The sequence below is a fragment of the Gymnodraco acuticeps genome, unplaced genomic scaffold (genome assembly GCF_902827175.1).
Source record: "Gymnodraco acuticeps unplaced genomic scaffold, fGymAcu1.1, whole genome shotgun sequence".
NCBI classification, from domain to species: Eukaryota; Metazoa; Chordata; class Actinopteri; order Perciformes; family Bathydraconidae; genus Gymnodraco; species Gymnodraco acuticeps.
In genome coordinates this window covers 473,319-497,814 of record NW_022991375.1, presented here as the reverse complement: position 1 = coordinate 497,814, position 24,496 = coordinate 473,319, and the positions used below count along the sequence as shown (strand labels likewise).

The 24,496-nt window shown below is 40.2% G+C and overlaps 1 protein-coding gene across 3 annotated transcripts in view; it reads right to left on the bottom strand.

Moving 5' to 3' along the window:
* Nucleotides 1-9,845: 9,845 nt before the first annotated feature.
* Nucleotides 9,846-24,496, bottom strand: part of LOC117563045 (growth factor receptor-bound protein 10-like) — a 55,544-nt gene continuing 40,893 nt past the window's right edge. For all 3 annotated transcript variants that reach the window (XM_034241179.1, XM_034241180.1, XM_034241181.1), the window contains 10 exons: nt 23,851-23,925; nt 23,299-23,436; nt 22,512-22,622; nt 21,368-21,466; nt 21,130-21,207; nt 18,904-19,020; nt 18,010-18,076; nt 17,791-17,878; nt 16,884-16,977; nt 9,846-15,471 (listed from right to left, as the gene is read on the bottom strand). In XM_034241179.1, coding sequence (XP_034097070.1) covers nt 15,325-15,471; nt 16,884-16,977; nt 17,791-17,878; nt 18,010-18,076; nt 18,904-19,020; nt 21,130-21,207; nt 21,368-21,466; nt 22,512-22,622; nt 23,299-23,436; nt 23,851-23,925 — 1,014 coding nt within the window. In that variant the 3' untranslated portion in view covers nt 9,846-15,324. The remainder of the gene's footprint in view (nt 15,472-16,883; nt 16,978-17,790; nt 17,879-18,009; nt 18,077-18,903; nt 19,021-21,129; nt 21,208-21,367; nt 21,467-22,511; nt 22,623-23,298; nt 23,437-23,850; nt 23,926-24,496) is intronic.

Genomic DNA, 24,496 nt, shown 5'->3' with positions numbered 1-24,496 from the left:
TTATACAGTAATAGTATTGACAATCTAAAAAAACTGAGCAACTCAACAGTCAACTTTATATTTCTTATTGTCTAAAGCATTTATTATTTTCATTTCCCCCCTCTCATATTCAGTGTCTGTTGGTGTGGAGAGGACTGAGGGTCTTTCCTCTGCGAGGAGGACCAGGCCTGATGGAGGAGCCCATGCTGGGCAAAGCTGATACCAACTGCACAGGCCTAGTCTGTCACTTTATTTGACTAAATGTGTTTACTTATACATTTAATAGGTTTACACCTTCTGTCCATATGTGCTTTTTATTTAAAACATTTGATGAAGTTTTGGTTCACATTTCAATAAATTGTATTTGCTCTCTTGTCCATTATTCTTACTGAAAATGTTAGATTACACATTCACATCTGACTGAAGATTGGCCCCATTTATTTGTGACGTTGCAAACTCTGCGGTACAAGGCACAAGTGATGTGAAGCTCATAAAGTGAGGCAAATATAAATAATCAGCTGATGGAGTGTAGATGTGGAAATAGATGCATCCCATCAGCTGACTATGTTTTTCGCCACACTTTATAAGCCTGACTATAACCACCCCTTCTCTGAGGTGCAGGCAGCGTCACAAACAGATGATGGTCCTGATAGACTACAAAAATATTCGGTGTGCAGATCTTTTTTTTCACAATAAAAGTAGTTTCTTAGTGAATGTCCTGTACTGGTCTTAACATCTCATAACATCAGCTTTTAATGTTCCTCTTGGATGTTCTTCTTGACCCTCAGAGAAGGAGAAGATGTCGTGTCTTTCAGGCATGTCCTTCCCTAACAAAAATTACAGGAAACATAAAACATTATTGCAGAACAAGTGTGTTATTTATGAAAGAGGTGTGTTTGTGTTTAGGGGCTGTTGATATCATTATTTTTTAATTGTAATCAGATTATGAATGAACAGTATGAAATTCATCAACATTGAAATATATGTTATTATCAAAATAATATTGAACTGTTATCAAAACGTAGTGCAACTGTAGAAGCTTGCTCTGTTGTCTCACTGAAAGAATAACTTTTACCACGTTTTTTACAGACAATATTGAGAGATAAATAGTAGTAACTGGGTTTTCTTCGGAAGTTTTTCCTTGTACGATGTGAGGGTCTAAGGACAGAGGGTGTCGTATTGTCATACTGATATTTTGTACAAACTGTAAAGTCCACTGAGACAAATGTAACATTTGTGATATTGGGCTATATAAATAAACATTGATTGATAGCAGTTCTCACTATGTGTTAAATATCTTTGCCTTCAATACATTAAATTAGAAAGCTGACAAAGTCATAGTGCTTGTTAACATCTAAATGTAACCTTTTGCATGGAAAAAAACCTCAACTTCACTGATGTGTAGGTGATCTAGTATTTAGTATTGTTTAATGGAATGTATATCAGTGTATTCAAGTCAATACTTCATTCATTTAAACCAATATATTTCTTGATTATTTGTATAGTATGAAAAAAGAGTCTTTGTACCTGTGCTGAAGTTCACTGCTGTGAGGAGTCCAGTTCTGTCTCTCACTCTCTGGTCCAGCCTGTCTGCATCACCTGGACACCTTAAACAAACAGATATATATATATATATATATATATATACACATGGTTCTTTACATATATGTATATTGATATATGTATATATGTAAAGAACCATGTGTAAGGCAAGGCAAGTTTATTTATATAGCACTTTTCAACACAAGGCAATTCAAAGTGCTTTACAAAAAAATGAAAGACATTAAGAAAATGGCATTTAAAATCAGTCATTAAAAAGAAAAGCTAATAAAATAAACATTAAAAGAAAAAATACATGGATAAAAGTTACAGTGCAGTCTAAGATATGAATAAACATTAAAAGAAAAAGTACATGGATAAAAGTTACAGTGCAGTCTAAGATATGAATAGTTCAATTAAAAGCAGCGACAAAAAGAAAAGTCTTCAGCCTGGATTTAAAAGTAGTCAGAGTTGCAGCGGACCTGCAGGTTTCTGGGAGTTTGTTCCAGATATTTGGAGCATAATAACTGAACGCTGCTTCTCCATGTTTAGTTCTGACTCTGGGAACAGAAAGCTGACCAGTCCCTGAAGACCTGAGAGATCTGGATGGTTCATAATTTAGCAGGAGGTCAGAAATGTATTTTGGGCCTAAACCATTCAGTACTTTATAAACCAGCAGCAGTATTTTGAAATCTATTCTTTGACACACAGGAAGCCAGTGTAAAGACTTCAGAACAGGAGTGATGTGATCCACTATCTTAGTGTTAGTGAGGCAGTTATATTGTGTACAAACGACTCGTTGCGCCCTCGCTGCGAGGGGGACCCAAGTTCCCATCGGCGAAAACACGTGGGTTTGCTGTCCTGGCTCCAAGATGGTGGAATGAGCTCCCCATTGACATCAGGACGGCAGATAGCTTGCACATCTTCCGGCGCAAACTGAAAACTCATCTCTTTCAATCAATCAATCAATGTTTATTTATATAGCCCAATATCACAAATGTTACATTTGTCTCAGTGGACTTTACAGTTTGTACAAAATATCAGTATGACAATACGACACCCTCTGTCCTTAGACCCTCACATCGTACAAGGAAAAACTTCCGAAGAAAACCCACAGTTTAAAGGGGAAAATGGGAGAAACCTCAGGGAGAGCAACAGAGGAGGGATCCCTCTCCCAGGACGGACAGACGTGCAATAGATGCCGTGTGTAAATTGAAAAGATAATACATTTGCAAACATAGGTAGTCCAAATGTTTGGAAATGCATGTGTGTATAATAGGAAGATGAATCCACGAGGATATCCATCCAGGACCTATGATCCAGGACCACAGCCACGACTCAAGATCCAGGGCTCGCGATCCAGGACAGAGGAGCGCAGGATCATCCATGACTCCGGATCCCGGCGTATATAGACACCAAAAGAAAGACATTTGGGGAAGCTGGGTTAATCGGAACATGAGAGTACACAGGTATAGACAGAGAGAAGGAAGAAGTAAGATGTCCCCCGACAAACTAAGCCTATATCAGCAAAACTAGGGGCTGGATCTAATCAGCCCTAACTATAAGCTTTATAAAAAAGGAAGGTCTTAAGCGCACTCTTAAAAACGGATAGGGTGTCTGCCGCCCGAACACAAACTGGAAGCTGATTCCACAAATGTGGAGCTTGATAAGAAAAGGCTCTGGCTCCCATTGTACTTTTAGAGACTCTAGGAACAACCAACAACCCTGCATTCTTGGAACGCAATGCCCTAGTAGGGTATAATGAGTTCTTTAAGGTAAGATGGCGCCTGCCCATTAAGGGCTTTGTAGGCGAGAAGAATAATTTTAAATTCTATCCTGTGTTCTATAGGGAGCCAGTGTAAGGCAGCCAGAACAGGAGTAATGTGGTCCCTTTTCCTAACTCTGGTTAGTACACGAGCTGCAGCATTTTGAATCAGCTGAAGCGACTTGACTGACTTCTTGGTGGAGTCGGTGTGTAGTTATGCTAAGACAATGTCGGACACCGTAATCTTCTCTGGTCCCCTCCCCAATCTGATCAATGATGACATGTATAGCCGCATGTCATCATTTCAGCGCTGGTTGTCTTGGTGGTGCCCAGCAAACAATGTGGGCTTCGTAAATAATTGGACAGCCTTCTGGGGAAAACCTGGTCTGATTAAGAGAGACGGCATTCATCCTACTTTGGAAGGTGCCGATCTCATTTCGGCAAACATTTCAGGGCTTTGTGGACTTAATCCATGACAAACTGGAGTTGAGACCAGGAGGCGGAGTCGCAGTCTTACACGCTTCTCTGCGCTCTCTCCTAGGCAGTCATCCATAGGAATCCCGAACCCAATAAAATACCCAATATTAGCGGTGTGTGTGTCTGCCCAAGGACAAGTTAAGGTAAAACCTAATAGAGGTGTCATACATAATAACCTAATCAAAGTAAATGTAACAACTACTACAGTGCAACAAAACAGGAATATTAAATGTGGTCTCTTAAACATAAGATCTCTAGCATCTAAAGCAATATTGGTAAATGATTTAATATCAGATTATAATATTGATATATGCTGTCTCACTGAAACTTGGTTGAGACATGAAGAATATGTCAGCATAAATGAGGCCACTCCACCCAGCCATATCAATACTCATATTGCCCGAGGCACGGGCCGAGGAGGTGGAGTTGCAGCCATCTTTGACTCAAGTTTACTTATCAATACTAAACCAAAATTAAATTATACCTCCTTTGAAAGTCTCGTTTTTAGTCTTACGCATCCGACCTGGAAAACTTTGCAGCCAATCTTATTTGTTACAGTGTACCGTGCACCAGGTCCTTATTCAGAATTCTTATCTGAATTCTCTGAGTTTTTATCAACTTTGGTTCTTAAAACAGATAAAGTAATTATCGTAGGTGACTTTAATATTCATGTTGACGATGATAAAAATAGCCTTACTGTTGCATTTAACTCTATATTAGATTCTGTTGGTTTTTGTCAGAGTGTAAATAAACCAACCCACTGCTATAATCACACTCTCGACCTTGTTCTGACTTATGGTATTGAAATTGAGCAACTATTAGTCGAACCGCATAATCCTGCTTTATCCGACCATTTCTTAGTAACTTTTGAAGTACTGTTACTAGACTACAAAGCATTAGTCAAAAGCTCCTGCAGCAGAAAACCTATCTGTTAGTGCTATAGCCAAATTTAAGGAAGAGATTCCACCAATACTTAACTCGATAGCATGTCTGCATGTAAGGGAGGAAACTTATACAAAATGTACACCACCCCAAATTGATCATGTTGTTGATAGTGCTACAGATGCGCTGCGAATAAAATTAGACTCTGTTGCTCCTTTGAAAAAGAAGAAAATAAAACAACATAGATTAGCTCCATGGCATAATGCCGAAACCCGCAAAATAAAGCAAAAGTCGAGACAACTTGAAAGGATATGGCGTACTACTAAACTTGAAGAATCTCGTTTATTTTGGCATATTACTCTCAATGAATATAAGAAAGCATTGCGTAAAGCGAGAGCAGCTTACTACTCTTCATTAATAGATGAGAATAAGAATAATGCAAGATTTCTTTTCAGCACTGTAGCCAGGCTGACAGAAAGCCACAGCTCAATTGAGCCTTCTATTCCCATAGCACTCAGTAGTAATGATTTTATGTGCTTTTTTAACGATAAAATTGTTACTCTTAGAAACAAAATTAATGACCTCTTGCCTTTGACCAGTAGTGTTATCAACAGCTCCCGGAAACGTAAGTTCTAATATTACACTAGATAGTAAACTAGAATGCTTTTCAGCCATAAACCTTGAACAATTAAATTCAATGATTCTCTCTTCTAAACCATCAACGTGCATGTTAGACCCAATTCCAACTAAGCTGTTGAAGGAAGTTTTTCCATTAATTAGCACTTATTTATTAAATATTATGAATATGTCTTTATTATCAGGCTATGTTCCACAATCATTCAAAGTAGCAGTGATAAAACCGCTTCTTAAAAAGCACAACCTCGATCCAGAGGTTTTAGCCAACTATAGACCTATTTCTAATCTTCCGTTCCTCTCAAAAATTCTTGAGAAAGCGGTCGCAAAACAGTTGTGTGATTACTTAAAAAACAATGATTTATTTGAAGCTTTTCAGTCTGGCTTTAGAACACATCATAGCACAGAGACAGCTCTGGTTAAAGTCACAAATGACATTCTAATAGCCTCTGACAAGGGACGTGTCTCTATTCTTGTTTTGCTCGATCTCAGTGCTGCATTTGATACTATCGACCATGATATCTTATTGCAAAGACTAGAGCACTTAGTTGGCATACAGGGAACTGCTTTAGACTGGTTTAGGTCCTATCTATCTGAACGCTCTCAGTTTGTACGTGTCAATGATGAATCTTCCACGCAAACCAAAGTTAGCCATGGAGTGCCACAGGGCTCAGTGCTCGGACCTATTTTGTTCACATTATATATGCTTCCGTTAGGCAATATTATAAGGAATAATTCTGTAAACTTTCATTGTTATGCGGATGATACTCAATTATATTTATCAATCAAGCCTGATGAAATTAATCATCTAAATAAAATTCAAGACTGCCTTAAGGACTTAAAAACGTGGATGACCTTAAACTTTTTGATGTTAAACACGACCAAAACTGAAGTTATTGTACTTGGCCCGAAGAATCTACGAAACAAATTATCTAAGGATATACTAACTATGGATGGCATTAATTTGGCCTCCAGTGAGACTGTAAGGAATCTTGGTGTTATATTTGATCAGGATTTATCCTTTAACGCCCACATAAAATCAATTTCAAGGACCGCCTACTTCCATCTACGTAACATTGCAAAAATCAGGCATATCTTGCCTCAAAACGATGCAGAGAAACTAGTCCATGCATTTGTTACTTCAAGGCTGGATTATTGTAACTCTTTATTATCAGGGTGTACCAAGAAGTCAGTCAAGTCGCTTCAGCTGATTCAAAATGCTGCGGCTCGTGTACTAACCAGAGTTAGGAAAAGGGACCACATTACTCCTGTTCTGGCTGCCTTACACTGGCTCCCTATAGAACACAGGATAGAATTTAAAATTCTTCTTCTCGCCTACAAAGCCCTTAATGGGCAGGCGCCATCTTACCTTAAAGAACTCATTATACCCTACTGTCCTACTAGGGCATTGCGTTCCAAGAATGCAGGGTTGTTGGTTGTTCCTAGAGTCTCTAAAAGTACAATGGGAGCCAGAGCCTTTTCTTATCAAGCTCCACATTTGTGGAATCAGCTTCCAGTTTGTGTTCGGGCGGCAGACACCCTATCCGTTTTTAAGAGTGCGCTTAAGACCTTCCTTTTTGATAAAGCTTATAGTTAGGGCTGATTAGATCCAGCCCCTAGTTTTGCTGATATAGGCTTAGTTTGTCGGGGGACATCTTACTTCTTCCTTCTCTCTGTCTATACCTGTGTACTCTCATGTTCCGATTAACCCAGCTTCCCCAAATGTCTTTCTTTTTGGTGTCTATATACGCCGGGATCCGGAGTCATGGATGATCCTGCGCTCCTCTGTCCTGGATCGCGAGCCCTGGATCTTGAGTCGTGGCTGTGGTCCTGGATCATAGGTCCTGGATGGATATCCTCGTGGATTCATCTTCCTATTATACACACATGCATTTCCAAACATTTGGACTACCTATGTTGCAAATGTATTATCTTTTCAATTTACACACGGCATCTATTGCACGTCTGTCCGTCCTGGGAGAGGGATCCCTCCTCTATTGCTCTCCCTGAGGTTTCTCCCATTTTTCCCTTTAAACTGTGGGTTTTCTCCGGAAGTTTTTCCTTGTACGATGTGAGGGTCTAAGGACAGAGGGTGTCGTATTGTCATACTGATATTCTGTACAAACTGTGAAGTCCACTGAGACAAATGTAACATTTGTGATATTGGGCTATATAAATAAACATTGATTGATTGATTGATTGATTGGTACACCCTGATAATAAAGAGTTACAATAATCCAGCCTTGAAGTAACAAATGCATGGACTAGTTTCTCTGCATCGTTTTGAGGCAAGATATGCCTGATTTCGACTCCACTTCGAGCGTTAGAACTATTAACGAAGCACTTTTATACTAATAAAGGACTGGCTTACCTAAAGCCAGTTGAGTAGCACTTGAAATGTTTGGCTCTATGAAACCTGATGTACTTATATGATTCTGTTTTCTTCAAGGTTGTGTCTTCCTGGTCGAATGTACTTATTGTAAGTCGCTTTGGATAAAAGCGTCAGCTAAATGCAATGTAATGTAATGTAATGTAACTGATTCTCTTCTGTTGAACATGTTGGATTGTGTATTGTCCGAGTCAGGGTCCTTTTTATTTTACTGTAACTTTGGAAGTTGTGTTACCAATGCTTACTGTTTATTTGATATCAATTTGGTAATACAATTAATAAAAACAACAAGGTTTGGGTTCGTTCTTCAGATGACTGTGACGTTAACGTGTAAGCTCAATAATGAACTCCAGCTCAACCAACCATATTGTAATATCTAAGTAATCATCTTGAAATATGACATTAATAATTGTAATCTTATTGTGAGGCTGATTTCACATACACTACTTCGACGTTAGCTAAATAGAAAATAGCATGGATAATTTACAAAGGCTTTAAAAACACAGCAGGAGCCCAAGACAATTATAAAACTTGTCATTATTTCAGTACAGTTCAATTGGTTTTATTTTCATAAACGGTTATCAACCGTTAGTGCCAAAGCAGTAGGCTATAATATATTAATTACTGCTGTAGACTACAACCACTACTTGTTTAGCTAGCATAAACTCAACAAAGCTAGCGTTAGCTGGCTGACTGTTATTTTGCCGTTAAACTGCACGATATAAAACGGTGGTCTTCAAAACGGATTTAATCCTCAATCACAATAATAATATTCAAAGTAATACTGGGCAAGTAATGGGCAAAATGTACCGTTGATTGATGCGCCATGTCAGCGGACTGGTAGCGACACGAACCGTTAGCCCCGCAGTCTCCAGTCACCCGAGCCTCGTCCTTCTGATAGCTCCGCCCCTTCGCTCCAACCCCCCTCCCTCCCCCCACATCTACAGGTGAAAATTACTTTTGCGACACATTTATCGCAAGAAGTGTAGCAAAAGTCAAGACCGCAGATTCGTCGATTTATACTGCCACAGAGCAGATTCGTCAAGTTCTGATTTGAGAGGTTGTAATAAATAAAGTTGCAGTTGTAATGGAAAATATATTTAAAAAATAGTATCTTTCTGCAAGTGAACATTTCATAACTAAGTTAATTTTTTTATACAAGCTACAAAACTTTTTTTTTTCTTCTGTGACTTCAAACTTGGTTCACAGTTACGTGGATATTTTTATACAAGTGTAAATGTATGCACACAAACTCAGATTTTTTTCTGCAAGTGCTCACATCAGGTTTTCACGCTCTCGCATTTTGCACCATATCTACCTTCATAGCGGGGCGAGTATCTGAGGATTTCATCGGAGGATGGTCTGGTGGTTCCTCGGTTATCGCTCCTGCATTATCGCTCTTTGGTCCTCCGCTACTCAAGATGGCGCAGACAAATCAACTTCCGGTGACACCGAGGACCGAGGAAATGAAAATAACCGACTTGAGATGCAGCCCAGATGGAAGGGGGGGGGGGGGGAATCAACTCAGTGAACAACCATAGACTGTGAACAACAGATACCAAGGATGTTGGCTGATGTAGAAGACGAAGTAAGCTAGGAAGCCAATATAAGGCTTAGTCATCTTGCCAAATAGTGCGCCTGTGTTGATGTATGAAAACTATGTTATAAAGGGTTTATAAATGGTTCTTAATGATTAATAAAGTGTTTACAACCTAATTATAAATCCTTTATGAATCCTTTATAAGGGTAGTCTTATTGTAAAGTGGTACCCATTTCTATAATATGACTTTTTGAAAGAAATTTTCGATTTACTATACTTACATCTTTTCTCATCATTCTGTACTATGACATACAATAATATGACTTTCTTTAAAACAATTGTTCAACTAAACTAACCTTTTTCATATTTTCTGACATGCTACACTATTACTTTTACCTTGATATTTTCAACATACTATAACATGTTTCTATTATTAAAAAAGAACGATAAGATGACTTTTCATGATATTTTCCAAGGTAGTAATACCATGTTGCATTGATAACAACATGTACACTTTTAAATAAAAAAAAGAGAGCCTTCCTGTACTCTAAACCTCCCACTTAAAGTCTGAACAGGAAGATGCTTTTACTCATTTTTAAATATGGGACAGGAAGAAAACACACATCACCAGGCCAGACATGTTTGGTTTATAGCAATGTTGTCTTTTATTCTAATTTCCAATAACAGAGAATATATCAGTCCCTTATTTGTACAAAAATACCTGAACAGGATACAATGTAGATCCAGGAGCCGCACAGACAGAATGAAGCAAAAGACAGTGGGGTTTTCTGAAAAAATGATCACGGTTCATTCGCTCTTTTTGTTTTCTTTCCCTGAAATGTCTATTTGACTTCAGCTTATGATGACTTCAATCTAAAAAAATAATAAAAGAAAACATGCACTGTGAGTCACCATTTTGGATGTATGTGACCTGAATTTAGGATTTTGTTCCAGTAGGCTTCACAGTTATAGCTTACTGTAAATGAACGCAGTGAGTGGACGGATGGCAAATAAGGACTTGATGCCGTTCACAAACAAGAGGCACCTGCTGCAAGGATAGGCTTGGTTAAGGAAAAATATGTCACCTTAAAAATCTGAGTAGATGGACATAGTAAAATGCACAATCCTCTTGAGCTACAGCGTATAATTGCACTAATTGTGTGGAAAGGTGTATAAAAGCTGCTAAGAATATCCTGAAGGGTTAGGCGTTAGGTGTGTGTGCTCTCAGGTGAAAAAAACACCAATGTGTGTGTGTGTGTGTGTGTTTACAGGAGTGTTTTCCTTAAATGAGTGGAATCTGCCGGACAGACAGACAAAGCGGGAACATTTGAAAAACACGTGGTTTTAAAAGAAAATGGCATCAGAATTGGATGCTGGCAGTCAGCTTATACACACCACTGATGTTCAGAAATTTGACACGTGCCAAAAATCCAGTTTGATCTCTTAAAAACAGAAACAGCTTAATTTAATACTGTATACATTGTGGTATATTCTTTTTTTATATTTATATAAAAGTTTGTTTTGTGTCAAACCAAAGAAAAACACAGTAATGTCAATATACACACAAATAATGGAAAGTAAGGACTAAATAAATCATTCTTCATTTTACACGGAGTTATGAGCAAAAGCATAACGCCCCATACATAGTGATCTGTGACCTAGGTACAGTGTTAGATCTACGTCTTCCATAGCTTCACATACTTAGAAAACATACTGTATACTGGTATATTCATATACTGGGCTTGTGTATAGGATTGCATTCTAGCACAGTGATTTAAAAAAATGAAGGGCGGACGGTTGTTTCCTCCCTCTCTAACAGACAGGAAATTAACCTCACACTTAAAAACTGGGAATGCTCCTGCCTCCTTTAATCCTCGGTTTAGCTTGACTTTACCCAACCGACAAGCAACCTTCCTCTCTAATAAGGCAAGTAATGATAACCAGAAGAATCCTGAATAGTGAATATAACAGTCTAGCCACACACACATATCCACACACACTCACACATATTCACCATAGCTTAACAGGCTGGACACAGGTGGGAAAGGGGGGAGGGGGGGGGGGGGGGGGTTCAAGCATTATCCAATCCCTGGGGAGAGTCTGCCCTGGCTGACTAAAAAGGCCTGATTGGTGGAGCGCAGAGCTACTGAGTCATTCAAGTCACGCGATTGGTCGACTGGTCCTGGCAGTGAGTCAATCGAAAGGGTTAAGTTGGCCATGTGCTAACCCTGAGAGTCTGACACAGGAGGAAGAGGAGGTGCAGGTGAGGCTAAGTAGCTGTTACAGTATGTCATAAGCCTGCAGTATTTTCACTCGCTGGTCACACGACAGTAGGAATGGGCCGGAAAGACAACAGAACTTCAAAAATGTCCTCTCTTGCCTCCACTCCAGTTTTTTTCTTCCTATGATATGGGGTTGTCTTTTGGATGCCCATAGGGCAGAAAGGGACATATTTAAATAGAAAACATCCACTCAGATGACATGTTGAAACCACAATGTTTGAATTTCTTTTGAGAATGTGTTTTCCATGTGACCACAAGGGGGTGCCAAAGTTCGATTTTTCAAATTCTACACATAACCGTTTTAAGATTGATTTGTTGGTAATTAATTATAAGTCTAGTATTTGATGACCAACTTTGAATTGTTTGTCCACCTTGTATCCTTTTTACTTAATCTCCCAGAATGCTTTGCAACAACCACCAGAAATAGGCTTGAACATGCTGTTTCGTGAATATTGGCTGTTAGCCACATTAGCTAGCTAGCTAAATTATGTAACGCTGCAATTATCGCTTCTTTTTTGATAGGTTTGTTCATTTGGATGACGAATGGATGAAAAATAATGTCCATCACATTTTGCTCTACAACAATGTGAAATCGCTTTTTTGTCCTTCCAAGAGTCTCAAGATAGTTCAGTTTACTATATTTTATTCGAAAGTATTCACTTTAAAAAGGTTATTGATCATCCAAATAGGTGCCATTTAGTTTTCTGTTGAATTATCAAGTATTGAAATGTATGGGCCCTTGCTGACACTCGTACGATGGCTGCAAGGCATTCTGGTTAACTGAGGCTACTGCTGGTGGCAAAAGTGCTTCTTCCAACTCTATCATGACTGTATCCTTCTACATTTGTTTTAAATGGCTATGCAATAAAAAAAACATCCTTTTGTCTGATTGTGAGGGACTGACACCACAACCTGATGTTCACCTCTGATGCTATCAATCTCCCGTGGAAGATACTGGAAATATGTGAACATGATGTTACATTTTGTCAATAACCTGCAGACATAAGGTAAGTGCAGTATTAAACCAGAAAATAGGCAGCGAAATGCACGTTTGCATCACTTGCTGTTTTCAGAATCTGTTTCAAGTTTACTTTTACTTTTGAGAAGACAGTTTGGGAGAAGAACTTATTGGCTATTTTACCAAGATTTAGATTAGATTGATACCAATGTCATGTCTTTAGTTCAGTTTATTTCACACATGAGAGACTGGACCCCAGGTCATACATATCTAAAAAAAAAAGGGTCAAAGATATCCCAATAAAGGCATTGTGGTCAGCACTTTAAATCTGAAGCTATTGACAGCCAACAGCTAGTTTACTTAGCAAAGGAAGTCAATGTAGAGAAATACTCTAGCAGATGACCCTGGGTTAGACCACAAAGACTAGTGGACCTTGGTATGGCTGATAGTATCTTTCTCGGGAACCGCTCATCCAATCAACTTCAGACTTGGCACTACACTTCCTTGGGTCCTCATAAAAACACCCCCCAAGTGTGAAGTCAATTGGATGAATGATTCTTTAGATATGCAAGGGACATGCATGCATAGACAGACAGAGATTCCTTCCGTTATAGATCAATTATGCTGCTACATCGCCATCTATTTATCAAATGATGCCACATTTGTCAGTCATGGTCACTCAGGTATCATATCTACATCTCCACCAAATGTGGTTGGGTTAGCGATTGTTCAAAAGATATGAAATGTTTTGTAATATAAACCCTACCCAAGGAATTTAGGCTATCTTTGAGGGGAAGATATAGCTTAACACAGTATTGAACTCAAAAAAATTAAATCCAGAAATGTTCTGTTTAAAATAATGAAAAAACGGAGTTGGTCGAAACAAATCGATGCACACATGGGCCTGGCATTTAGGGCCAATTATTTTCTGAGAGAGACACTTTTTGGCCAAATACAAAAAAGCTCAATGTGGAGCAGATTGGATAAATCGTTCTCGAGATATGTGGATATACATACCCACAGACATACAGACAGACAGAGTTATGTTGCTATATCATAACGTGTTGCTTAGCTGGCTTCAGATGTGCTGGATGTGTGTTTCCTTTACACAGAGCCTGGCTGTTGTGTCTTTGTGCTAAGCTAACTAGTCGCTTTTTGCTAGCTTTAAATTCAGCGTACAGACATGAGAGTGGTATCGATCTTTCCATCTAACTCTTGGCCATTTTACATTATCCTGATACCACTCCATCCTCTTGAAATCTGAAATATGTTACTGTATGTGCATTATAATATATAGCTTTGATTTTATAGACAAGGCTCACAATTTTCACTTAAGGCAAGTGAATCTCATTCCACTGTGTGTTGACGCACAATCTACTGAGTTCACATTTCAAGTCATTTGATCAATTCCATATGAAAACAAACAAAGAAACAAATAAAAAAAGGATAAACGGTGTGGGAGTGCTTTTGTTGATTTGTCTTTTCTGGAGTGAGGGAACAGTGGTCAGAATCCGAACATGACAGCTCCAACCATCAATATCAAATCAATAATTAAAATGTGCAAGCAGTGAGCTCAGAAGAGACTTAGGAGAAGAACAATGACATTCAAAGACACATTCACCAAGAGATTGAACCCCTTTTGATTAAAAAATAAAATAAAAATGGTAGAAGCCATGGTGGACACACTTTTCAGGAGTCTATTTAAAAGTCTTCCCCCTCTTCCTCATGGTCCTGAGACGCACATTCGTTTTTTTTTATTGTTGCCACACGGAGATCCAAAATATCCCCAAACCTTTTTCTGAAAGGCACGGCATAATCAGCCCTAACTCTGCTGAGCCTAACTTTGCTCCCACGCCACTGTAATCCAATCAGAACTGCTGGAAATTCATAGCATGCTTTTCAGAAGGGGGGGACGGTTTGGAGGAGGAGGAGGAGGAGGAGGAGGAGGAGGACGAACGGAGAGCAGACAGCCTCATTTAGCTAGAGAGGACAGCTGTCGTCTGTCCGCCCGGGAGTGCAAAACTAGTTCTGCATTGAATCAACAGTAATAAAAACAGCATTAAAATGACATCAAGTAATCAATTCTACAAGAGAGGCTTGTTGCAGCCTCTCCTGATAAACATTCCTCTGTCCTTTCAGCAAACCCTTGCCACTGCTCTGCTTATCTCAGCTACTTTTCTGCCCAATTTTTCTGTGAGCTTCTGGGGAGGAGGAGAGGGCAGGATATGGGGGGGGGGGGGGGGGGGTGGTTTGCACCAGGGGATTGTGGGACAGCAGAGAGGCTGCATCGAGTCTGTTTTTGGAAGGGGGGACAGGGTGTCAGCTTATCCAGACTGGACTGCAAAGGTAGAGGAAACTCCTGGATTGAGTTTGATAAGATCCAGAGAGGTTCCCCGTCCATCCCTGATGATTGATGAGGAAGTCAGAGGGTGGCACCCCCCCTCAAAGGACTGAGGGTGGGGCGGGCACCACAGCTTATCAGGCCTGGAGGATGTGGGAGGTTAAAGGGTGAGGGAGGGGTCCATCCTAGAGACCCGCAGCCATCCTGGAAACAGACTTTCGCCGTCTCGTGTTTTCACATCACATGGTCTCTCTCCAACAGCAATGACAAAACAGTCGAGTCTCCATGACAACGTTGGCCGATTGCCGGGTCCTCGATCTGCAACGCTTGACCAGACAGCGGAAAGCCTGTAGGAAAGCGCTGCCGCATTGGGGGATATCAGAAAAACCTCCAATGCCCGGCGAGTTCACATCCTCAAACTCGACTTCTCTATCCCTTCACCTTCGTTGGTTAGGAAGGGGCAGATGGGGGCGGCGGAATCTCAGGGTTAGAGAGAGGTGTGCAAAAAAAGGGGGTGGAGGTGTCGGGGTTAAGGAGTGTCACAAGGCCACGGCGGTGCACGGGTGTTTAAGCTTGCAGGGCAGCACCCCTCTGTTCAGCTGGTAAAACTCCACAAGGTGGATCAAGTCGGTGAATTTTGTGGCGCCGTCGTCGAGGCTGAAGAGCACCTGACCGTCTTCCTCACACTGAGGGGGGAGGAGACGGTTAACATTACATGGAGATAAGACACTTCATCCCTTTGAGCTACTGAAGGAACATTAGTTGGAAAATGCTTTTGTTTTATCTTCAAAATCATCATCAATTATTTCCTGAGGATATTGTATCCCTGGAGGAAATTGGATTTTGTAATGGTTGCTACATTATAGAATAAAACATTAATAAATTGAATAATACAATTGAAAAAATAAAAATAAATAAAAATATTTAATATCATTGAATTTAATTTAATAATAAATGAATACATATTAAATTAAAATAAATCAAATGAAATAAATTAAAAGAAAATACAATACAAATATGTATAAGATCATAGATAAGATGTTCACATACTACCCTGGAGGAAAACAGTTAATACATTATAGAATAAAATCAAAATAGAGGAGATGTTCTGCAATATACTGTATAACACTAAACATTTTAAAATATGTATATTTCAATATATACAGTAGTGTATGTAATGCAGTAATATATTGCCATAATACTAATGCAAAAGTACTGTGAGTATTGCACAGGTCACTGAAATTCCAGTAAAGTAGTAAAAGTATGGTCAATGAGTATTTGTCTGAGTGATAAATCTCAACAACTATTGGATGGATAGTCTTTAAATCGTATACAGACGTTCATGAGGATAAACCCTTCTTGTTTTAGTGATCCTGTGTTTTTTTCATCTAGCACAGTTATCAGGTCGTACATTCAGGAGGTAGATTCCTCACCTCAAGTGAAAAAGTATGTCTCTGTTGTTATTTAGGTGAACTGGCCCTTTGAGGAATTTTCAATTTCATATCTGTATCTGTAACACAATTAATTCAAACAGATGGCTGCCCGGGGGGAGGGAAGAATTTTCTTAAAAATAAAATAAAAAAACATGGTATGCTTTGGGAATTGGTTGGTAGTGGTCTTATATTAAAAAGGGACAATCCACCCCAAATCATAAAAACATATATGTTCTTTTAACTAGTTTGTTAAATATGATTATAGATCGATTGCTAACAGTCTACAATTTAAAAACCAGAACAATTTAGACTGATGAATAGCATTAAAGAGGACATCATTTGCATTAATTGTATTTTGTGCTTCAACTGTGACATGTCTCCATGTTTTAATGCTCAAAAAGGTTTTTATCATTCTCATACTGTCGGTATTGGGGGGGGGGGGTACTTTGGGATTTTAGCATTCACAGACCATTTACATGCACAAAAACCTGTATAACACACTACAGGAAAGGGAAAGCCTTTTTTCTCTCAAAGAATCTAGGAAATAACCTCTTTGCTGGTGTTACTGTGATCTGCCTCACTGTGCCTTCAGTGAGCATGGCGTGCTTCCTGCAGTGTAATGTGATGTGTTGTGTCATGTGACCGTGTTGTGTCATGTGACTGACCGGAAGGATCTGGAAGTGCTTGATCTTCTGGTGGTGGCACAAGGTGAGCACGAAAGCCTTGACATTACTCTGACTGTCCCGCAACAGGAATAACCTGAAACACAGAACAGAAGAAAGAGATGATTAAGGGCGGTGGTGGCGAAGTCGATAGGGACTTGGCTTGGCAACTGGAAGGTCACCAGTTCAAGTCCCGGCAAGACCAAGTGCCACCGAGGTGTCCCTGAGCAAGGCACCGTTCCCTACAATGCTCCCCGGGCGCCGTTCAAAATGGCAGCACACTGCTCCTAACACTAGCATGGGTCAAATGCAGAGAAACAATTTCCCCACCAGGGATTAATAAAAGTCCATCTTATCTAAAGCTATTCATGAAAAGTATACATCACCACTGTAATGGCCCGTCCACACGGCGGCGTGCGTTGAAGCTTCTGCCCATTCACTTTGAATGGGGTGACGTCACACTTCGTGTTGCTCGCTTCAAAACTTGAGCAATGTTCAACTTTTGAAGCTTCGACGGAAGCGTCAGCCAATCAAATCATATGCCAGTACAAGCTCTAGCCAATCAAACCGCTGCTTGTGTGTCCGGGGCGGGAGATTCATGTGATTGGTTGTTGGTCGAGCTTCAGACACGCCCGCCGGCGAGCTTCAACGCACGCTGCCGTGTGGACGCTGCGTAACTTTGCATGGCTTTATACGATTACAGTTTATGATATGCTGCTGCGTGATTTGTTGAGAACCTTATCTTAATCCACAAGGCCTCTGTCATGCCAAAATACTAGGTCTAAGCGTTTCTTGGCAGCATTGATGTCTCGTTTTCCAGAAGCTTTTTACTTTATTTCACATGGTTAACATTTACATTAAAATAACATCAGATAAAAACATAATTCCAAAGCAAACCAGCTAATCTTACCCGTCTACTTGGCCTTGTTGGATGATCATTTTGTGGGCTTCCTCCCTCATGATGCGACCATGGAACCATACCTGTGTCCTGTGGATCACTGAAAGACAGACATCTGTGACTCACACTTTTCTCATACTCTTAATACTTTTACATCTGCAAGAAAAACTGAACGCACAATAAACACTAAGACTATCTAATGCATTTGGCTGGGGTCTGAAGTGGGTGTACCTGTGCTCAGAGAGGAGGGGTGCAGGGGGCTCGAGCTGCCCAGGACATTCATACGCTGGCTCCGCTTCTATGTGGAAGAAAGGGCAACAATTATTAAAAGATGACAACATATATTGACTTTTCCTTTCCTTAATGGCACATGGAAATTGGGCTGAACCAAAACTTAAAGATTTACATTTTGCAGGATCTGTTTTTGTGCAGTCGTCAACCACAACCAAAAAAAGAATTGGAGTGAGCAGCTGCTTTCTGCTTAATCCTCATCAGAGCTGTGATCTCAGCAACAGATAAGTGGAGCTGCTGCACACTTGATTTTACAGAGAAAAGTGATGCAGGGAAAAATGTAATTAGGTCAAGATGGAAAAAGGCTTTCACTGACGTGATCACACACAAAGTATGATAGGTACTGATAGGGAATACTGAGATGCATGTAATTAAATACGTAGTTTAACTTTGTTTGTAGTGACCCATACTAGATCAACTATAATTATATCTGAAAAATGATCCAAGTAGTTATAACATTTGTGTAATATTTGGGTGTTAACGATATTACACAACAAGTTTGGGCCATTTAAAAAAAAAAAAACGTGACTTCTCTCTGACTTCCACCTCTTTAAAAATATATAAAGTGGCCATTTTAATATTAATATGTTGTTGTAATTTTGCAACACAGAAACATTGACACAGTCCTATTAGAAAATAGCTTGTACTTCCGCTTCAGTCACCCAACACTGATAATGAGGAAGATTAGGATCAAATAAAAGCTAAACCAAGAGGAAGTTGATGATAAAATGGCTTTTATAAACCCCGCAGGAAACTACCCCTTTGTGTTTATCACATTAAACAACTGGAGATTATATCTGTGGGTTCAGATTTCTTATTTTCCCCCCCTCTTACCCTCCACGTCTGTCCCTCCTCCACGGCGGCGCTCTGGGCCTCGAGGGGGTTGTCGATGACCCGCCCGGTCCTCCCGGAGAAGTCCATGGCCACCAGAGAGTTCTCAGATACACTCCGCTGTGAGGAGACGTGGCAGGGTGGGAGGAGGGAGGGAAAGGTGGGGAGTGGGGGAGGAGCAGGGTGGAGGGGTGGTGGTGATGGGTGGGGGAGAGACAAGGGTCAGAGGTCAAACAAGCCAGACACAGTCACTGGGGCATGACAAATCCTGTCTGCACACAGACCCTCAAACGCCCCTCTGAGGAAAAGCACAAGCCTCTCTGGTTCTGCGGCGAGACATTTTCTTAGATGTTTTCTTAATAATAACTGAAAATAAGGTAAATGAAATACTTGTCTTTCACTCAGAGCAGTCGTTATCATAACTAGCAAGACTTAAAACACATAATAATGTCCAAGAAGTTCCAAGACACACTTTTTGTATATTCTGCAACTTAAACTTTATGACACCTTTGTGACTCATTTATGGACTGCGGACATTTAAACGACTCTACAAGGGGTATCAATTACAAAGAAATGTCTTAAGGAAGACAATGCCTTTCATAGAACAATTGTATATCGCTTTAAAATCTTTTTGCAAAGACAGAAGCACCTTCCCCACAAGGCTTCAGGAAATTAAATGTAAAGAGACTTGAGATTAGTTTTTTTCTAGTAAAGTGATCTCAAATAAAAGAAGGTCAAAGGATAATGAAAACACTGATTATGGCAAAAATCATAATCTCGATTATTTGTGTCAATAATTGTAATTGCGATTATTAAATGCGATTATTCATTGACTTTGAAAACATCCATTTATTGGAGATGGTTTGAACAGTATGTTTTTAACAGTTGATTACCCTGAACTTTAAGTATAATTCGACTGAAAAAAATAAATAAAAATAATAATAATAATAATAATAATAATTTTTAAAAAATCGTTTTATTTCAATTATGTTGTTTTCGTAATCGTTGCAAGCCATAATCGCGATTAAAATACGATTAATTGAGCAGCCCTAGTTAAAAGGACAAAACACAAAGTAAAACACCTCCTGCTGCTAAGTGATTAGTCCTGGTGCTGTGTATGTAATATTTTAACAGCATACGTGTGCCTTAACATTATGTAAGCGTTCACTTTTTAAATAAATCTGGGATAAGGTGTTTTGTATCGGATGTTCTTTAGTTATAGACTGTTGTTTGTTTGACCTGAATCTGGACCGTAAGCCTTTCACTAAAGAGTGCTTTTGTCACCCCTAACCAAATGTCAAACAGCAGCAGCGATTGTTAGGATCAAACATCACTTAGGCATTTTACAATTCATATTTTTATTCAAAATAGAAGTGATCAAGCTGGAGATGCAGCGACTGATCAGACACAGGTCCAAACCGATACACAGTTCAGCCATGCACACACACATACACAAATACACTCAAACCTCTGCAGAGAGTATATCCACACACGTACGGTTCATGCACACTCGTCTTGGTTCCTCTGAGGTTTTGAGTGAGAGAAGGGCCTTAAACTTGGAGCCACATCAGAGGAAATATAAATTATTTTATAGACAATGTTTTATTTTTAATATACAATTAAATGGAAGATGGCAAAGTGGGAATCAGCATGTCAGAATTGTTTTAATCTGCCATCTATAGATCGTTCATTTCCTCTAAAGAAAAGCCAGAAACAAGGGAGCAAAAAAGCGACTCAATGCACCCTTAGTTTCAACAATGCTGCTGGACAAAGAAATTCTGATTTCTGACCATAAGTACGGTGGCTACCATGGCCCAAAACACTTACAGGAGAAACACGCTGCACTTTCAAAAACAATGCAAATATAAAAACACAAATGAGCAAATGGAGAAACATCTTCACCAACACATGCACAGCATTTAGAAAACATTCAACTAAAGGGTTTAATAAACGTGAACGCTGCAAAGACAAAACGCTGCAAAGACAAAACGCTGCAAAGACAAAACGCTGCAAACGCTACGATGTATCATCAAGTTGGTGAATGTTTTCTAAACGTTGCGCATGTGTTGTCAAATTAGTGAAGATGTTTCTTTATGTGTTTTTGTATTTGCAATCGTTTTTAAAACTGCATCGTATTTCTCCTAATGGAAATGTGTCGGCCACCATATGTAATCGTTTATGGATCAATAAATCTCTATTGGGTTATACGAAGGTGATTCAGATACTCACCACAGGTGCTGTAAAAGGCGAAAGATTGGACTTCCTCTGCTGGGGGACGTTGTAGCTCTGATAAAGGACTATCCCATACTGTGAGAAATAAGAGAAAGGTGAGCATTAACTGATGATTACAAGAACTGACAGATCAATTCATGTTAATGCAGCAAGAAAAGGGAACCTACATGATTGTATAGTTACTGTTAGGGTTTTGGTTTGAAAAAGCACTATCTAATATAAGAAAAGGAAGTACTTTGAGCAGTCTGAAGGCCGTCATCCAGCAGGTTCTGCTCTGCTCGTCCTCGGCACACAGCATCTTCAGCTCCTTGCAGTCACTCCTCACTTTGCTGGGCTGTACACCAAACAAAAGACACAGCGGGACACTAAATTAATGATCATCAGGCACATGAAAGGCCTCTTTGGTCGTTTCTGGCATTTCACTTTCCGAATGTTCCAACCTGTGACATGGCAGGGCAAGACTGCATAACCAGAATCAGTAATCTCTTTTTAATCACTTCTTTATAGACCGTTTTTATGTTTATGCTCTTTGGGGTTTTCCCTTTCCTGAAGTGAAGTGTTTTATAGTTTTTTGTAAATGTAAATGCTAAAGGCTAAAATTCCAAAGTGCAAGGTCCATACCAGCATCACAGCACATACCTCCATCTGTCACAAGGACGTAAGACACACCGCTCCTTAGATGCAACCCCTAGCGATAAATTAATTCATGTCACCATAGCAACATCCAGCAACCCCCCAGGCGGCAAGTACAATCCCTAACCCGATCCTGCACTGCCACCCCCGCTGTGTGTGTGTGTGTGTGTGTGTGTGTGTGTGTGTGTTGTGTGTGTGTGTGTGTGTGTGTGTGTGTGTGTTTGTGTGTGTGTGTGTGTGTGTGTGTGTGTGTGTGTGTGTGTGGTGTGTGTGTGTGTGGTGTGTGTGTGTGTGTGTGTGTGTGTGTGTGTGTGTGTGTGTGGTAGAGGTGAAGGGGTTAGGCGAGCCAGATTCCCTGTACCATCCTGGCTTATCCCAGTGGGCTTATCCCAGATCAGCAGGTGACCCACCACAGGAGTGGGATATACAGTGCTGAGTGTGTGTTTGAACCCCCCGCTGGGCAGTTTTAACTGACACACACTCACACACACACGAGATACAGTGCATGTTGAGGGGAAGCAGGTGCATCTGTTAAAAAGCCTCTGGGAGGACGGTTATATTGATCAGTGTCTCTTGACATTTCTATTTACTAAACAATACACATTTAAATGACTAAACGTATTTGTATTAGAAAGAGCAAAATGGTCACATGCAACCTGGCAGATTTATTTAATTTGTCATGAGTCCCAATCTCCAATAATGGTTGAATTGAATGGCTCTGGTTGCAGTGTTTTCTTGTGTGTTACCTTGATGCAGAACTGGAAGTCTGTGGGACAGTTGTGGAGTTTTTTGCCTGAGATGATGGTGAAGATGTTACTGTCGTCCAGATCTGAGAGCAGCTGCAGGTGTCGGGGCTCCTGTTAGGTTGTGGGGAAAAAATATAAGCAACAACGCAAAGAAAATCCTACAGACAATTTAAAAGTGTTGGTGGTTTTCCCTTTCCTGTTGTGTGTTATATAGGTTTTTGTGCATGTAACTGATCTGTAAAGGCTAAAATCCCAAAGTGCCCTCTCCCAAACACTCCCCTGCCTGAAACGCCTCCATTGGACTCTGTTGTTTACTTCTGTAACACAGTGACATCACTCTGTAACACTTGACAAAGCAAGATAAGGCGTTTGTGCTGCACTATTTGGGTGTTGGCATAATCATAACAACGTGTTCCAATCTGGAAAAGTTTGTGTGAAAGATCCCCTCAAGATGGAGCAACAAGTTGTGTCCGTGTTGTTTCCACATTACGACTAAAAGCCGAAGACAGAGGAACGGCTTGCCAAGTACTTGAATGCATCATAAGCTCAGAGCAAGTTTTTGCTCTCTCAGTCAGTTACTGGTTTAATTTTAAGTGAAAACCAATAAGTTAAGGTTTGTTTGAATGACAAAATAAAGACTATAATTTCACTGCAAACAAGACTAAGATCTTAAAAATGTGTGACTATTTAAAACAAAGGTTTTTTTGATCATAAGAGGAATTAACTGAAAAGTTAAACCCCCAATTTCGACTACATCCCAGTTTTAGACTGAGCTGTAAATCCTCACCTTGGACGTTCCTTTAGTGGAGTAGTAAAGCCCGGAGCGCCGCAGGAACATGTAGAGTTTCCTCCAGGACCTGCGGCCGGGCTCCTTCACGGACAGATAGCCCTGGATCTCTGGACAGCTGCTGGAGTTTAGAAAGTTCTGCAACAAAACAACATATTTTAGCAACACTGTGGCAGAAGAACTGAATGTACAGATCACAAATGTTTGTGTTTCAGCCTGGAAACTAGTCGTGCAAGTAGGATTTTTATAAAAAAACGTGTTTATGTTAAGAGGTTGCGGTGGAAAATGAGGCAGGTTTTTGTATATATTCCTAATAAAACGGCTGTAACAACACTGGATGAATGTAATTAGCAGATGTCAGGCACTGTGTGTGTGCAGGCATATTTTTGGACTACCAGATGTCCTCACAAAGATAAAAGGCAACAGCATTTAACTACTATAATTTCTCTTCATAATGGCTAATTAAGAGTTGAATTAAGGTAATTAATCAAATCTGCAACTGTGTGCTATTCAAGATTTACGTATGTGTCCCTTCACATGTCATGGCCTCACCTGTAAGAGCTGTGACTGAGGGATCGAGCCGTCAGACTCCTGACACCAGGCCACCATATGCTCTGGAAAAAAGTTCTGGATGGAAAAACACACAAAGACACTGACAATGAGTGAGAGGGAGAGAAAGAGGCACTAGAAACCACTTAGTGGATATGCAAGCTCAGAGTGGGGTAATGTTTCTCTATGCAGAATACGTCTCGCTTTCTGCTATGTGTGTGTGTGTGTGTGTGTGTGTGTGTGTGTGTGTGTGTGTGTGTGTGTGTGTGTGTGTGTGTGTGTGTGTGTGTGTGTGTGTGTGTGTGTGTGTTGAGCACAAGGGCTAAGAGACAAAGTGGTGGGGGCGAAGAGAGGGCACTCCAGCCCGGGAGTAGGTGCAGTATGATCTCACCCGCTGATGTAATCCCCTTTAGCCAGCAGCGCTACTCTTAGCGTGATTGACAGGCCGTGGCCAGCACTCTGGTGTTTTACTGTGCTCATTACCACAGAGCTGAGGTCACCTGCTGGCTCTGACACACACCTAAATCACCGCGGCAACACTGTCACTGTACACCCCGGGCTGCACGCAACAGCGGAGCCTCATGCTGAGTCCACATCAGCAAAAGATGCCACGCAAACTAACGCTGACTGGCCCGCTGTGAGAGGCAGG